Source organism: Manihot esculenta, chromosome 12, assembly GCF_001659605.2.
Source record: "Manihot esculenta cultivar AM560-2 chromosome 12, M.esculenta_v8, whole genome shotgun sequence".
Classification (NCBI taxonomy): domain Eukaryota; kingdom Viridiplantae; phylum Streptophyta; class Magnoliopsida; order Malpighiales; family Euphorbiaceae; genus Manihot; species Manihot esculenta.
Genome location: NC_035172.2, coordinates 13,843,241 through 13,858,610, shown reverse-complemented (window position 1 = coordinate 13,858,610; position 15,370 = coordinate 13,843,241). Strand labels below are relative to the sequence as shown.

Here is a 15,370-nt window from a genome sequence, read left to right as displayed (position 1 = left end):
AGAGAGAGGTTAGCCTATGATATTTTTAATTTATTATAGTCGTGAAGTCACCATGAAGAGCCAAACTCATAAATACTAACTCTCAATATATTTAATGATAACGATATGAGTGGGAAACAAAAACTAATCATAAACAAACAAATACTAGATAAAAAAATATGTAACTAAACTAAAAGTAGATTTTCAAAACTTTCATGAAAGGAAATGAAACCTGTTATATTAAAATTATACAACGAAAAATAAATCGGAAGCCGTAACAAATCATTCGGTGTAGAGCGAATAAAAAAGCCTACACTAACCAATAATAATAGAAATCTAAAATAAAAAAAAAATAACACAAATAAAAATCAAATTTTGGCTGTAGTCTAAATCCTTATCACAGATAGCTGATTCTTTCTCTTTTTTTTTTTTCCTTTCTTTTCTTAAATAAAAAAAAATGGGAAACTTTCAAAATTTGTATTTTACTCTAAACTTAAAAAATGTGCAATTATATTTAATAAAAATCATCGATTAAAATGTGAAATAATGTAGTGCCCGGCTAACATATTAAAATTTAAGTGATAATATAAAAATTTGTTTTAATTCTTTCCGTCGTCGTTGTTAGAAACTTACCGGTTTAATTTTTTCGCACCAAATTCCCTGCTTTAATTAATTCCAAACCATTCAAGGCTCCTAGGCTCCCAAATCAAAAACCCTAACCCCATTTTCCTTTCTTCTATTCTCTGCTGTGATTTGAGCAACCGGGGGCTGCTAGGGCTCAAGAAACCTCTCGATCTCGATAATGGCCACAGCAGAGAAGAGAAAGCCTGTCTTCGTTAAGGTAGAAGAACTAAAGCCTGGCACCACTGGCCACAATCTCACTATTAAGGTCGTCAACTCTAAGGCCGTCCCTGTCCCTAAGCCCCGCCGCGCCCCCATGTCTCTCTCTCAGCGTTCTGTCCGCCCTGCTCGTATCGCTGAGTGCCTTGTTGGCGACGACACTGGCTCTATCGTCTTCACCGCCCGCAATGAACAAGGTATCGTCTCTTACTCTCGCTTGTTTCTTGAAATGAACTAGAATTTTTCGTTGTGTTATTTACAATATTGTGAGAGGAATTTATTTATTGCTTTGTTCGTAAGGTGTCTTCGTGATTCGATCTGTCTGCTTTGCAAGTTAAACTTGAGCCGTCTGTTTCAAATGTATCTACAGCTTCATTAGTTCAGATGGTTGATTAAGTTTGTGAAGCTATTGACGGATTCTTTCCGTTGTGCAATCGAAACTTCATTATGACCTTACGGAAAATTTCACCTTTTCTCTGTCCATACACATACATCTGCAACTTCCATGTTTTTCAGTGGTTCTGCGCATATATAGTTTGTACCTCTGTAATTTGTAATTTCATCTGATAATGCAACAAAATAATGAAGCATATGCACCTTGGACACTGCTAACCACAGCTTGTTTCTCATCTATTTTCTACTTGATCATGAAGCATTTATTCTGACATAGAAATATTCATTTCAGATGTTGTTGGGGGTAGAAGAAATGTTTTATTTTATACTAATGGACAGTGGTCTCAAAACCTTAGGGTGCAGAATAAAATAGTTGGGCCTTCTGTCATCCCATAAGTTCAAAATAAATATGTGGACTGATGTTTTCATTAATTGTAGTTAAAGTATCCAATAGGCTGAAGAGCTTTTGGATCTTGTTCCTAGCACTCTATACTGGAAGGATTGATAATTTGATAGCACTCTGTTTGTGCATAGATCTTTGCTGTCTATTAGGTTTTTTCTTTATTAAATTATTGTAGTTTCCATACTGTCAGAGGACTTGGTCAAATGTTGTTTTATATTATCTGATAATACCATTCCAATATTTTGCAGTTGACCTTATGAAGCCAGGCACCACCGTTATTCTGCGTAATGCAAAGATTGACATGTTCAAGGGGTCTATGAGGCTTGCGGTAGACAAATGGGGACGCGTTGAAGTTACTGAACCTGCAAGCTTTGTAGTTCAAGAAAATAACAACCTTTCTTTGGTAGAGTATGAGCTAGTTACTGTTCAGGGATGATTAGCATCTTCAGGAAGTGAATATTTGGAAGTTACTGAAGACATTATTTTGTTTGTTGTTTATGAACTGTTTTTTACTGGGAGACAGCTTTTGAGTATGGTACAAAGTTTTTGTTGAGATGTAATTTTAATCTCAATTGAGAATTGTTAATTGGAAAATTTAATTGTCAGATGATGAATTTGTATCTGAATGTGGGTAGCTAACTCGGCTACAAGCTCTGCGTAAATTAACAATCTAATTATTGTGTAGATTTGGTGGGATTTCCTTTCAGTTTGCTTCATATGCACTAGTTCTGCTTATTTCCATTTGACGAAAATCATTGTTGAGACTAGGCTTCTCAATGTTTGCATTCGGTTATACAGTAGTCAATTTCAAAATCTGAAATTCATTGTTTTACAGGGCATGTGATTTGTAATTTTAATTAATTTTTAATTGTAAAAAAAATGCAACATATGAAAATGAAACAAAACTTAATGTTTGTGGGGTTTGCTGTTTAATCTAAATGTTTAAAATTTATAGTAATTGGTCCAATTTTTGAAGTTGCAACGAGTGATTCTTGAAGTTGGCAAAAAGTTTTATACTGATGTTGGCACTCAATTTAGGCCTAAGAGAAAAATTAATTTATTTAATGAAACTTCAATTGAAAATTAATTTATTTAATTTATTTAATGAAACTTCTATTGAAAATCCCCTATCCGATATTGGTTTCACAGCAAGATGACAGAGGATTGAGATTTTATGAAAACATTATGTGATCAAAAGACAACTTAAAGAGCAAAGGGAGAAACAAATTGACGTGGTGAAGAAAAAAGGGCAAGATGAATGCAGATTAAAAGGATTTAATTTTAGTTAGTTTTGAGCAAGAAAAAGACAAAACAACCAGAACTTCTTTTATATATATATATATATGATACATGCTCGTAATATATTATTAAGTTAGTTTTTGGTACAATTATTTTATTTTTAGTCTTTTGTGTAGATTTTTTTACTTTTGTGAGCATTCTAATTCTATATAGAACATGAGTTTATTGAGTTAAATTTCTTAAGGAACTCTTATATGCTCTGATATAAAATGAAGATTTTGGTATACTGATATTTTTTTAGATACGTTGGATGATATCCAAATATCAGTTATAAATAACAAATTGTTTATTATTACCAATTTCAATATTTATGTTTCAATGTTTATGCCTTATGTGGCTTTAAAATTTTATTGCAAATATAGTTAGAATTATTAAAATATAACATGTATCAACATCGAAGAAATTGAAATATTTGTTTAAATATTTTTATTTCCCAAAATAAGAATTATATTACAATATTGTAATGTAAAATATATGAGAAATTTATAGTCAAAATACTTATTTTATTTACAAATATTTACTAGCATCAATCTTTACAACCTATTACTTGAGTCTACTATTTCGTAATAAACACAATATATAACATAAACTATATTACAATAGAATCCAAAAACATTAACCATTTTTTGCTATAAATCACCATATCGCTATTGTCATCGTGCTTTCTTCTTATTATCAATCTATCAACTTCTTCCCTTAATCGTTTTGCTTTTAATTTGCTTCAATTAAAATTTTTCCGTTTTAGCATCTTCCTCTCTTCTAGAAGTAGAATAATCAATTTTTTCATCTATTCAAGTAACTTACGATGAATTCACTAAAAAAACTCATATTCTCTGTTCTCAATATTCTCTGGTGGTAAATAAACAAATAAGCATTCACTTTAATATATCACTATTTAGATATGTATTAAATAAATCCTCATCCTGTAATTTGGCACCTAAAAAACCTTATGTCTAGGTTAGATTATTTCCATAAAGTTTAAACATTAGTTTTAATCCTGCAAAACACAATGTTGATAGTATATTTTCAATCAAAATTCTTCTTGATTTTGAGTTTTCTCTTATATATGGCGTGGATCTAATATTTGAAGAAGAATAAGAAGATGCTATCAATTTGCAATGGCTTTACAATGAACAAAGAAGAGAGAAAAGAGTAGGGAGTTATTACTCTAATGATACATCTAAATGTCTGTTACATGTGTGCAACTCACGTGGTTATTATTTAGCTAATTTGATTTCATTTAAATATAATTTAAATGCTCTTTACTATTTATTTAGAGCTTCTTTGAAAAAAAAATTATTGAGTTTTAAGTGAACATTTGAGTAATTATCAGAATTTAAAAGAATTTTTTTATTATATATTATAATGAAACTATATTTTATTTTATATATATTATAAAATATATTTAACGATATTTTTAATATTTAAAATAGCTTTTTTTAATAAGTATGGCAAGGATGGCTAGATAAATGGGCCGCGCTTAATAACAAATCACTTTTTTCTAGTCAAAATTCTATCTTATAAATATTTTTGCTTCCCCTCCTTTCCACTTTTTTTTCATACGCCTCCCAAAAAAATCCTTATTTTCACTTGATCATAATAATTATATTATTATTATTATTAGGATAAACTACGGTTTAATCCCTCTAATTTAATAAAATATTTACTTTAGTCACTGTATTTTTAAAAACCTATTATTTAATCTTTCACATTGAAAAAAACTACAAAATAGTCCATACCGTTAAATTTTCAGTTAACCTTTCGTTTATTTTAATGAAAATAACTAAACTACCCTTTAAGTAAAAAAACTCAACCAAATAGTATTCACTCCATCCCACTACCTCCCCTTCCCAATTCTCTCATTCTCCTTCTTCTTCTCCTCATCCTCCTCCTTCTTCTTCTTCTTCTTCTTCTTCTTCTTAGCTGCGGCTACTCTTACTCGCTTATCTGCTCTATTTTATTCTTATCATTGTTCTTCTTCTCTCTTCAGATTTATTCATATTTGTATAATCACCACTACCATCTCGCTCAATTGCATGAAATCAAACACAGAAGAAGAAGGATGAGGAGAGAAGGAAGAAGCTCTTCAGATTTACCCATATTCGTATAATCACCACTACCGTCTCGCCCAATTGCATGAAATCAAATACAGAAGAAAAAGAAGGATGAAGAGAGAAGGAAAAAGAGGATCGAAAAAGAAGGAAAATGATGAGGAGAAAAGGAAGAAGAGGATCGGGAATGAGAGGTAGTGAGATGGACTGATTTGGAAGTGAAAAATAGTGTTTGATTGGATTTTTTTATTTAAAGGGTAGTTTAGTTATTTTCATTAAAATAAATGGAAGATTAACTGAAAATTTGACGGTAGAGATTATTTTGTAGTTTTTTTAAATGTGAAAGATTAAACTAGAGGCTTTTAAAAACACATGGACTAAAATAAATATTTTATTAAACTAGAGGGACTAAACTGTATGTTACCCTTATTATTATTATTAATTATTAAAAAATATATAAAAAAATATTATATATTTTTATTAAATTTATATTTCAAAATTTATAATTTAATTTATGTTAAAATAATATTTTATAATATTATATTATTAGCAAATAAAAATAATTATAAATTCTATTAAAAAAATACTGATATTATATTAAGAGTTACTATTTTAATATAAATTAAATTATAAATTTTATAATGAAAAATTAATAAAATTAAATGATATATTTTTAAATATTAAAAAATATTAATCAAATAGTTATATTTTACTTGTTATTTTTTTTTATAATATCTAGAAATTACTCATATTTATTAAGGTGCCATTCTAGTGAGTATTATTTTGATAGAAATTTAACCACGTCCATCGGAGCGATAACTGAGTGAAACCACTTTAATACTTTCCCCTAATAAAAAGTATTTCTTCTTCCCCAAGCCGCTTTCGCTTGCTTTAAGAGTTTAGGTATCGAGCACCTCAGTCGAGTCTCGCTTGCTATTCTCCTTTATCAAATAATCATCCGATCTACGATCCCTGCAATCGATTCCTCTTCTGTTTTATCATGGCTCCGGACCCAAACAGCGCCAGTGGCAGCGGCACTGCCAGAGAGGAGACTTCGTTGAAGGTGCCGTCTAAGGACCCCAAAAAGAAGGACGAGAAGAAGGATGAGGATCTGGTGAGTTACGAATTTTTTTCACAGTAATGTTTTTGCTTGTCTAGAGAAGGTGCTTTGAGGCTAGGAGAGGATTGCTAGTAGCGTTTGGGTTTTTGGCGACGTTTAGCTGGGAATCTTTCTATTAGGGTTTTGCCAGTGAAGAGTAGATTGAGTGCTTTTCTTCTATTGATACGCGGAATTGGTATTTGATTATCTTGCTATAAAGTGAATTGGGGAATTCAACATCTCCTTTTCTTTTAATATCCTAGATACCCGAGGTCGAAAGAAATTTGGGTTGTCGTTTGCTTCTCGTTATCTTATGTGAGTTAATTATATGCAGTCAGATGAGGACCTGGCGTTGAAGCAGCAGTTGGAGTTATATGTGGAAAGGGTTCAGGATCCTGATCCTGGGTTGCAGAAGGTTGCTTTAGAGAGTATGAGGTAATTCAAAGATGTGAACTTGCACCATGTTATTACTATAAATTGTCCCTTCTATTCTGTTGGCCTTATAAATCATTGTTTCTTCTGGATATTTGTACTCATTCAGCGTACTCTTTTTTTTGTTTTTTTTGGGCGCTAAACCAATTTAGATTTGTTTAAGGAGAGCCTCTCCATCGTAAAGGAGCTATGTTAATGAACCAGTTGTCGTTCCATTTTATTCAATTTTTTTTAATCATGCCTGTGATTGCATGGTGGAATTAGAAGTGAAGATGATACCTTTGTGTTATGATTTAATGTTCACACTCACTAAAGAAGAAAAGAGGCAAAAAGACCTAAATTTTCCATTTTGTTATCGTTTAAGAAGGAATTAAATGAAGTGAACATCTGACGTATATGTAACTATACCAATGTGTCTGTAGTTAATTTGCATGATTGAATGTGTGCTATAAGAAATTAATGGCTTCAAGTTGAAAAGGCCATTTAGAAAATGGCTTGATTGATTATACCAATCTGTACCAGGGATAGTGGCCCTGCAGTTTTACTGGAACAACATTTGGTTTGTGCATGGCAAACCGTTACAGATATGGATATGTTTTCATATTGCATTACTCGTTAATAGTGGTGAAGATTCAAGGTATCAAACTTGTGGTGCATATGGAATGACTGTGGGACTTAAAGATATTTTCTTTCAGGCAGGAAATTCGAACATCAACAAGCTCAATGACCTCCGTTCCAAAGCCATTGAAATTTCTTCGACCACATTATGGAACTCTAAAGGCATATTATGAAATAATGGCTGACTCAGATTTGAAGGTATTTATTGTGGGTGGACATTTCCCTTTATCATATCATCTGTTGTATCTAAATCAAGTTATTCTTTCATTGCAGAAGTACTTAGCAGATATACTGTCAGTTTTGGCATTGACCATGTCTGCTGAGGGAGAACGGGTATGCCTAATTAGGACTTTTATTGTTTTTCTGCTTGAGTGATACATCTTGCAAACCTGTACCTGTTTTGTTTTTCCTCACATTGATATTTTCACCATGCATGTCATAATTTTTAAGTACTTTAAAATTTTCTACTATTTATTTGTATTGTCAATCTGATGCGCTGTTAATCCTGTAGTAGCCTAGTAATCATTTTCTTTGGATGTGACCTTCAGGAGAGCTTAAAGTACCGACTGTTGGGCTCAGAAGGTGATATTGGCTCATGGGGCCATGAATATGTCAGGTGAGCATCAAGCCTTTGAACATTGTTCTTGTTAGTCCTCTAAATGGTGAGATCTGAATGGTTTTTATTATGTCAAAGGTTTGATTTATGAGCTGGTTAAGTGCCTTGAACTAGCAACTTTGACATGTTTTTAATCTAATGAGAATTCTCTTGGTTAAAAAAATTTGTTGTGCATTAGATTTGGAGTGGATTTTCTGTCTACCAGGACTTCTGTTGCCCGAGTTGTATTATCTTCTTCTTCTTTTTTTTTTTTTTGGATGTGTGAAAATATACTAGTTGTTTTATTGTTCTTATTGTATATCGTGCACTTTTGGGCTTTGCCATTTTGCAGCATCTTATTTAATCCTATCCTTTTTAAATTTTCTTGTTCTAACTTTATTAGTAATCAATTTTAACATCTGATAATTTGATTTAATGGTTATCAGGAACTTGGCTGGAGAATGTGCTCAAGAATATGCAAAACGACAGGTTAAAAATCTATCCTTTATAAGTGATATTGAAATTTCTTGTCAAAGAAAGAAAAATAAAAGAGAAATTTTGTTTCCGAAGTAGTAGTGATGATGATGACAATATGGTCTTTGTATTTATTGGGCAATGCAATAGGTTCCCTCTTGATTTGCATTTACTGTAAACAATGCCTTAATATTGGAAAAGATTGTAAAATTGTTTAATATACCTGTATTAGCACTAAATAAAAAAATGTGTTCTTTGTCATTCATTGAAATTTCCCTGATGGTTGCTGATGTATATATATTTAGTATCGGTGAAAGCCATGTTCAATTGATTTTCATACTTGATGTGAAGGAGATCCTATTTTATCAATATCTGACTAATGTCATTGCATATAAAATGCTGCAGACTGAAGAATCCTCAATCGAAGATCTAATGGAACTTGTAACACAAATTGTTGCTTTTCACATGAAGGTAGGCCTTAAAATATAATTTTTATCATATGTTTCTCTATAATTTTTGTGACAAGAATGCTAATGCGCATTCAGTCATGGTGAACTGTAAAACCTTTTAAATTTGTTTTGTATATCTCCAAATGCTGTGTAACTTATAACCATGATCTTCTCTGGAGAAAAATGTTGGGTTCTATATTTATTGATTTTTGTAATGTTTGGCAGCACAATGCTGAACCTGAAGCAGTTGACCTTTTAATGGAGGTACATGCAATATTATCACTATTATCTTCTCATTTGATGCAGTCTATATATGAAATAAACCTATACTTTTCTGACCTTGGAATCTAATTATTTGACTAATTTTAGGTTGAAGACCTTGATCTTTTGATTGATCATGTGGACAAAACAAATTTCAAAAGGACCTGCCTATATCTTACCAGTGCAGCAAGGTAACTGAAATTGCAGGTTTTTAATTTTGTTTTTATTTAGTGGACATTGTCAATAGATCACAAACATTGATTCTTCATCTTTTAGAGTGCAAAAAATTTAAGGTAGAAATTCATGTTGCCCATTAGTTCCTGTTTCTGCTTGTTATTTAAAAGAATTGTGAGATGCTTGCATTTTCAGTATTCTAATATGTAGGTAACCAAATTTGAAGTGGATGAACGGATGAAATACTGTTCTTTATAGGAGATAAAATCATTACATTCATTCATCTCTACACTTTACCCTGTTTATATAATTTGAGCAATTAATGCTTCAGAAAATAAGTTGTGACTCGAAACACTTGATTTCCAAAAAAAAAAAAAATCTTGACTTCCCAGTGCTACTTGATGAAGTAAATCAACACACTTTCATTAGTGTTTCATATGCTAATCAATTGGGGTTAGCTCAATTGGTATACTTGTAGGTAACCGGAGATAGGTGTGTGGATTTGATGCCCATACTTTTTCTTATTAAAAAAAATAAATAGAAATGTTGCAAGTGATAAGGGATCTCCCTCATTCTCCCTCTCTCTTCCTGATATTGACATTTCATGTTGCAATGTGGTGCAGATACCTTCCTGGACCAGATGATATGCTAGTTCTTGACATTGCTTATATGATATACCTCAAATATGAAGAATATTCAAATGCACTCCAGATTGCCCTATTCCTTGATAACATGCAGGTTCGACATTATGAGTTTAGGAAGCTTTTGCTTTTAGTCCCATTTATTTTGAACCAAAATTTTAAAGAGGCACGTGCATTGTTTCTCGTTGAATGTTAATTTGAATTCCACAGCTGTAAGTGCGTTGGTTACTTGGTTTCCTATTACTGTATAACCTTGTGGCTGTTACAAATAGATTGGGATTATCTTTTAAACATATTTGTGTTAATTCTAACATTGCAAAATATATGTTGCCAGTATGTGAGGCAGGTTTTTACGGTTTGTGATGATTTGCTCCGAAAGAAGCAATTCTGCTATATTGTTGCTCGACATGTAAGTTTTGACTTCATTGAAAAAGAAGATGCATATAGCATGCATTTTAGAGTGGCTCAAGTTGTGGTCGTTGGCTGAACACTGTTCCATTTATGCAGGGTATTACTTTTGAGCTTGATGATGAAATGGCTGCAGATGATGAGGACAGAGAAGCATTGCAGGAAATCATCAACAATACCAAGTTAAGTGAAGGTTATCTAACCCTTGCTCGTGATATAGAGGTCATGGAGCCCAAATCTCCTGAAGATATCTATAAGGTTTGTATTTGAAGAGGTGCTGTATATTTATTTAAGGTATTTACTTGTAAAAATGCAGACATAAGCTGATAGGGAAAAACCATTGTTTATTTCACCAACTTCACAATATGCTTGATTTTTTTAGGCACATTTGCTTGATGGGCGGGCTAGTGCTGGTGCTAGTGTTGATTCTGCTAGACAAAATCTGGCTGCTACTTTTGTCAATGCATTTGTAAATGCAGGGTTTGGTCAGGTAATATTGTCAAAATTGCATGTGAAAATGCCTGAATTATGTTTTGTGTTGAAATATGTTGTTACCTTTGCTACAGGATAAGTTGATGACAGTTCCATCAGACTCTTCAAGTACTGGTACGCCGGGAAATTGGCTTTTCAAGAATAAAGAACATGGAAAGGCCAGTGCTGCCGCAAGTCTGGTATGCATTATCATATGTAATCCATGTATATTGTTTGGAATACAAGTGCTGCAGCAAGTCTGGATTGGCTTTCTCATCCGTCACTCATAACAGGGAATGATCTTACTATGGGATGTTGACTCTGGACTTGCTCAAATCGATAAATATTTCCATAGCAATGACAACCATGTAATTGCTGGTGCACTACTAGGAGTTGGGATTGTCAATTGTGGCATCAAAAACGATTGTGATCCTGTAAGTTTTCCTTCTTTCAATGCCAGAAGAACCAAATGTGTCAGATCCTGCATCTTTATCTCAAACATACCTTCTTTCCTCAGGCACTGGCTCTTCTTGGTGATTATATAGACAAGGAAGATTCTTCTATCAGAATTGGGGCAATAATGGGTCTTGGGATTGCATATGCAGGTTCTCAGAATGAGCAGGTAAGGTATCCTGCTTTTCTTTCATTTTGTAGCAGGCTTCCGCTATTTTGGTAACACATAGAATGTTATTATATTCATTTTCTTTCTTTGATTAGCTTATGTTTGGTTCCACCCACTTGTCATTTATCCACATGATTTGACAGATTCGCAGTAAATTATCCCCCATTCTTAATGATGCAAAAGCACCCCTTGATGTAATTGCATTCACTGCAATCTCACTGGGCTTGATATATGTGGGTTCCTGCAATGAAGAAGTTGCACAGGCCATTATATTTGCATTAATGGACCGAAGTGAGTTAGAATTACAAGAGCCCCTTACTCGTTTCTTGCCTCTTGGCCTTGGTCTTCTATACCTTGGGAAGCAGGTACAGTTGGCTTAAAATTTTATCGTGTTTATTATTATGTCCATGTTCTTTTGTTTTCCCCAAACGTGTCTTAAGAGGCGCCACAAAACAAATGTGGGCTGCAACTATTTTTTCATGCTGGTTGTATTTCTTTTTCTTTATGTAACAGGAAAGTGTGGAGGCCACAGCAGAAGTTTCAAAGACATTTAATGAGAAAATCAGAAAATACTGCGATATGACACTGCTTTCTTGTGCTTATGCTGGGACTGGGAATGTTCTCAAGGTATTTGTCGACGTCATTCTATTTACATTATGGCAATCAAAATATTATGCGCGAGCTCATTGTTCCACTTCACTTAATTTTTTGTCATTCAGGTTCAAAACCTCCTAGGTCATTGTGCACAACATCTTGAGAAGGGTGAAACCCACCAGGGACCAGCTGTGCTAGGAATTGCTATGGTTTCTATGGCAGAGGAATTGGGGCTTGAAATGGCAATTCGATCATTGGAGCATCTTTTGCAATATGGGGAACAAAATATCCGTCGCGCTGTTCCTTTGGCTCTTGGTCTTCTTTGCATATCAAACCCAAAGGTATCACAATCGTTTTGTAGTTATTGAAAATCTGCATATTCTCTGCAAGCAAACATTTTAACTGGCTGTCAATTAATAAGACGTGGGCTTGATAAGCAAATTAGTTATATTATATTTATTTCTATCATTTCTAAGAGTACAAACTCAGTATCTATATCTATATAATATAATAAAGTTGGTCTAAAATAAGTTCATCACACACTATTAGATTTTTTTCCACATTTGTCAATCTGTCCCCCATCTTATTATTACCACTATTATTTATTTTTTAATTTTTTTTAAGGTTGTAACTTTTTAATTTCTATATAACAACAACAACAATAATTTCCATTTATCACTAATTAATATGTGTGACTTTTTATTTTCTTAATATTTAACATAAAAATTTAATAAAATTGGTTTGTATCTATATTTATTAATAATAATTGCAAAAACAATACATTTTTATCATTAATAATAATTAACAACGTTAATACTGAATATAAAAATTTTAGTGAAATTAGTATAGATCTATGTATATGAATTATAATTTTTAAAAATATTAAATTTGGAACTAATAATTATAAATAAACTATAATCACAAGTAATTGCCTGTAATTTTAATGCATCTTAGATATTTATTAATAATAATTGCAAAAACAATACATTTTTATCGTTAATAATAATTAAGATTTATTCATTGAATAAAGTTAGCTCTATTAACAACGTTAATACTGAATATAAAAATTTTAGTGAAATTAATATAGATCTATGTATATGAATTATAATTTTTAAAAATATTAAATTTGGAACTAATAATTATAAATAAACTATAATCACAAGTAATTGCCTGTAATTTTAATGCATCCTATTTCTACCTTGTTTAGCTTTAATTAACAAACACAATGGTGAAATGCAGAAGCCATAGTCTCAAGTATAGACTATGAGCAAATACCAAATAATAGTATGAATACCCCCCAAAAAAACTCTTGATAAATAATTCTAACAAATTTAAGGAAAAAAAGTCTATACAAATCTAAAATCATACAAACATTTGGAGATGAATAGATCATTACTTAAGAGGTATTATTTGGAGATTATGAGTAAGAGTTTTCATAAAATACCTGCAAGTGAATGAATAACCCCCCCCCCCCCCCTTCCCCCAACCCAACCCAAAATTAAAAAAAAAAATATTGATAAATAATTCTAATAAATTTAATAGCAATAGAAAAAGCCTATACAAATCTAAAATCATATAAATATTTGGAGTGGAATAAATCATTACTTAAAGAAGTATCATTTGAAGATGTGGGACAAGAGTTCTTATAAGATGTGTTCTTAAAATTAAAAATCGTTATATTTTAAATTTTCATTTTTGATTATTTATTTATGTATTCATTTGCTTCATGTGCCAGGTTAATGTTATGGACACATTAAGCAGACTTAGTCATGACACAGATTCAGAAGTTGCAATGGTGAGATGAAATTAGCTTGGATTTGTTCCTTTTTAGATAACTTTCTTTCTTTTTTCTTTTTTTTTTTTTTTTTTTTTCCTTCCATCATTGACAGTCTAAATACTGCAATGTTTGTTTAATTACTGCAGGCTGCGGTTATTTCCTTAGGTTTGATAGGTGCAGGAACCAATAATGCCCGAATTGCTGGCATGCTACGCAATCTTTCTAGCTATTACTATAAAGATGCTAGCCTTCTGTTCTGTGTAATGCTTCCCATAACTTCTCTTATAGAGCGAGCATTTCTAGTTATGAAATTCAGGGTTAAATTGTGATCGATTTTATTTGTTGGCCATTTCAGGTGCGAATTGCTCAAGGTCTTGTACATTTGGGGAAAGGCTTACTGACTCTAAATCCTTATCACTCCGATCGTTTCTTGTTATCACCGTAAGTAATCTCTTATAGAGAAGCTGGCTCCTTGAACATCTCCTGGCAATAATGGTTTGATGTTAAATGCAAAATATCTGATATAGTCTCAATTTCAATTATAACAAAAATTAGGATTATATGTAAACCCCAGCATGTTACTATCACTAACTGGATCTATGTCTTCTATTTCCCTGTAGAACGGCTCTTGCTGGTTTAACCACCATGCTTCATGCATGTCTAGATATGAAAGCTATCATCTTGGGAAAGTATCATTATGTTCTCTATTTCCTTGTTTTGGCAATGCAGGTTTGCTTCCATCTGTAATCTATTCTGTTTCCTAGGTGCCTTTTTATGTAAGATAAATAAATTGTCTTCTCATTGCCATGTTATTTTTGGAAACACAGCCCCGTATGTTGATGACTGTGGATGAGAATCTCAAACCTTTATCTGTACCTGTTCGTGTGGGACAAGCTGTTGATGTTGTTGGTCAGGCGGGTCGGCCCAAGACTATTACTGGTTTCCAGACCCACTCAACGCCTGTGCTTCTGGCTGCAGGCGATAGAGCTGAGCTGGCCACTGAGAAGTGAGATTTATCATCCCTCTGTAATTAATTAGCATTTCAACTGTTGGTTGGCAGTAAACATAACAGTAGAGCCTCTTGTGCAGGTATATTCCTCTTTCACCCATTCTAGAAGGCTTCGTCATCTTGAAGGAGAATCCTGAGTACAGGGAAGATCATTAATTCTTAATCGGGTTATGAAATGGAGCCTTTGAGGTATCAGGTTGTCTTGCCTAATAGCTTAAAGGTCGGAGAATCAAATTTTGTTTGGGAATTTGGGCAAGGTGGTTATCATGGATGCAGGTCAGACCTTTTGTTGCTTCCCTCTCCCGTTTCTCTGAGCACAGCAGAACATTGTGAAACTAGGCACCCAGTTGAGAGGGGGGGACAACACGCCTAAACTGATAAGTTATGGTTTCTAATTTTCTAGTGAATGTATATTGAACATGGTGGCCCTTAGGTCTCCTATTTAATGCTGCTCCCAATGTGGTAGTTGATTGTCAGTAGAATTTCTTTTTGAAGTTTTAACTTAATTGCAGTGCTGTTTTATTTTGATTTTTCTTGGGTTTGTCTTTGGAGTGATAATTGTCAGTTTGAGTTTGTGATGAATAAATAATTAGAAACTAAAAGCGCGGGTAGCAGCGAAGTGAGGAGATTCTGTTTATGTAAAATTTTTCTCGTTTTCCTAAATAGAAAACAAAGACAGTATAACGAAGCCTTTCTCTGTGAAAGCTAACGTCTTTTTCTTTTCCTCTGTAAGGTAAGTTTCCATTTTCAAAACCCTAATTTCTTGCTTTCTGTCCTTTTT

General features: G+C 32.7%; 2 protein-coding genes across 2 annotated transcripts; both read left to right on the top strand.

Annotated features, from left to right (window-relative positions):
• The first annotated feature begins 590 nt into the window (after positions 1-590).
• Positions 591-2,222, top strand: LOC110627711 (uncharacterized protein At4g28440). The gene is made up of 2 exons (XM_021774061.2): positions 591-1,016; positions 1,864-2,222. The coding sequence occupies exons 1-2, from the start codon at positions 782-784 to the stop codon at positions 2,049-2,051; spliced, it is 423 nt and encodes a 140-aa protein (XP_021629753.1). The 5' UTR covers positions 591-781; the 3' UTR covers positions 2,052-2,222.
• Positions 2,223-5,772: 3,550 nt separating this feature from the next.
• LOC110627558 (26S proteasome non-ATPase regulatory subunit 2 homolog A) lies at positions 5,773-15,122 on the top strand. Its single transcript, XM_043948812.1, has 25 exons — positions 5,773-6,079; positions 6,399-6,499; positions 7,192-7,312; positions 7,388-7,447; positions 7,663-7,730; positions 8,156-8,198; positions 8,589-8,654; positions 8,858-8,896; positions 9,002-9,084; positions 9,691-9,805; positions 10,043-10,117; positions 10,216-10,374; positions 10,499-10,606; positions 10,683-10,787; positions 10,881-11,021; positions 11,105-11,209; positions 11,353-11,574; positions 11,723-11,836; positions 11,929-12,144; positions 13,539-13,598; positions 13,727-13,840; positions 13,936-14,021; positions 14,201-14,309; positions 14,408-14,586; positions 14,670-15,122. The coding sequence occupies exons 1-25, from the start codon at positions 5,966-5,968 to the stop codon at positions 14,743-14,745; spliced, it is 2,679 nt and encodes an 892-aa protein (XP_043804747.1). The 5' UTR covers positions 5,773-5,965; the 3' UTR covers positions 14,746-15,122.
• The last annotated feature ends 248 nt before the right edge of the window (positions 15,123-15,370 follow it).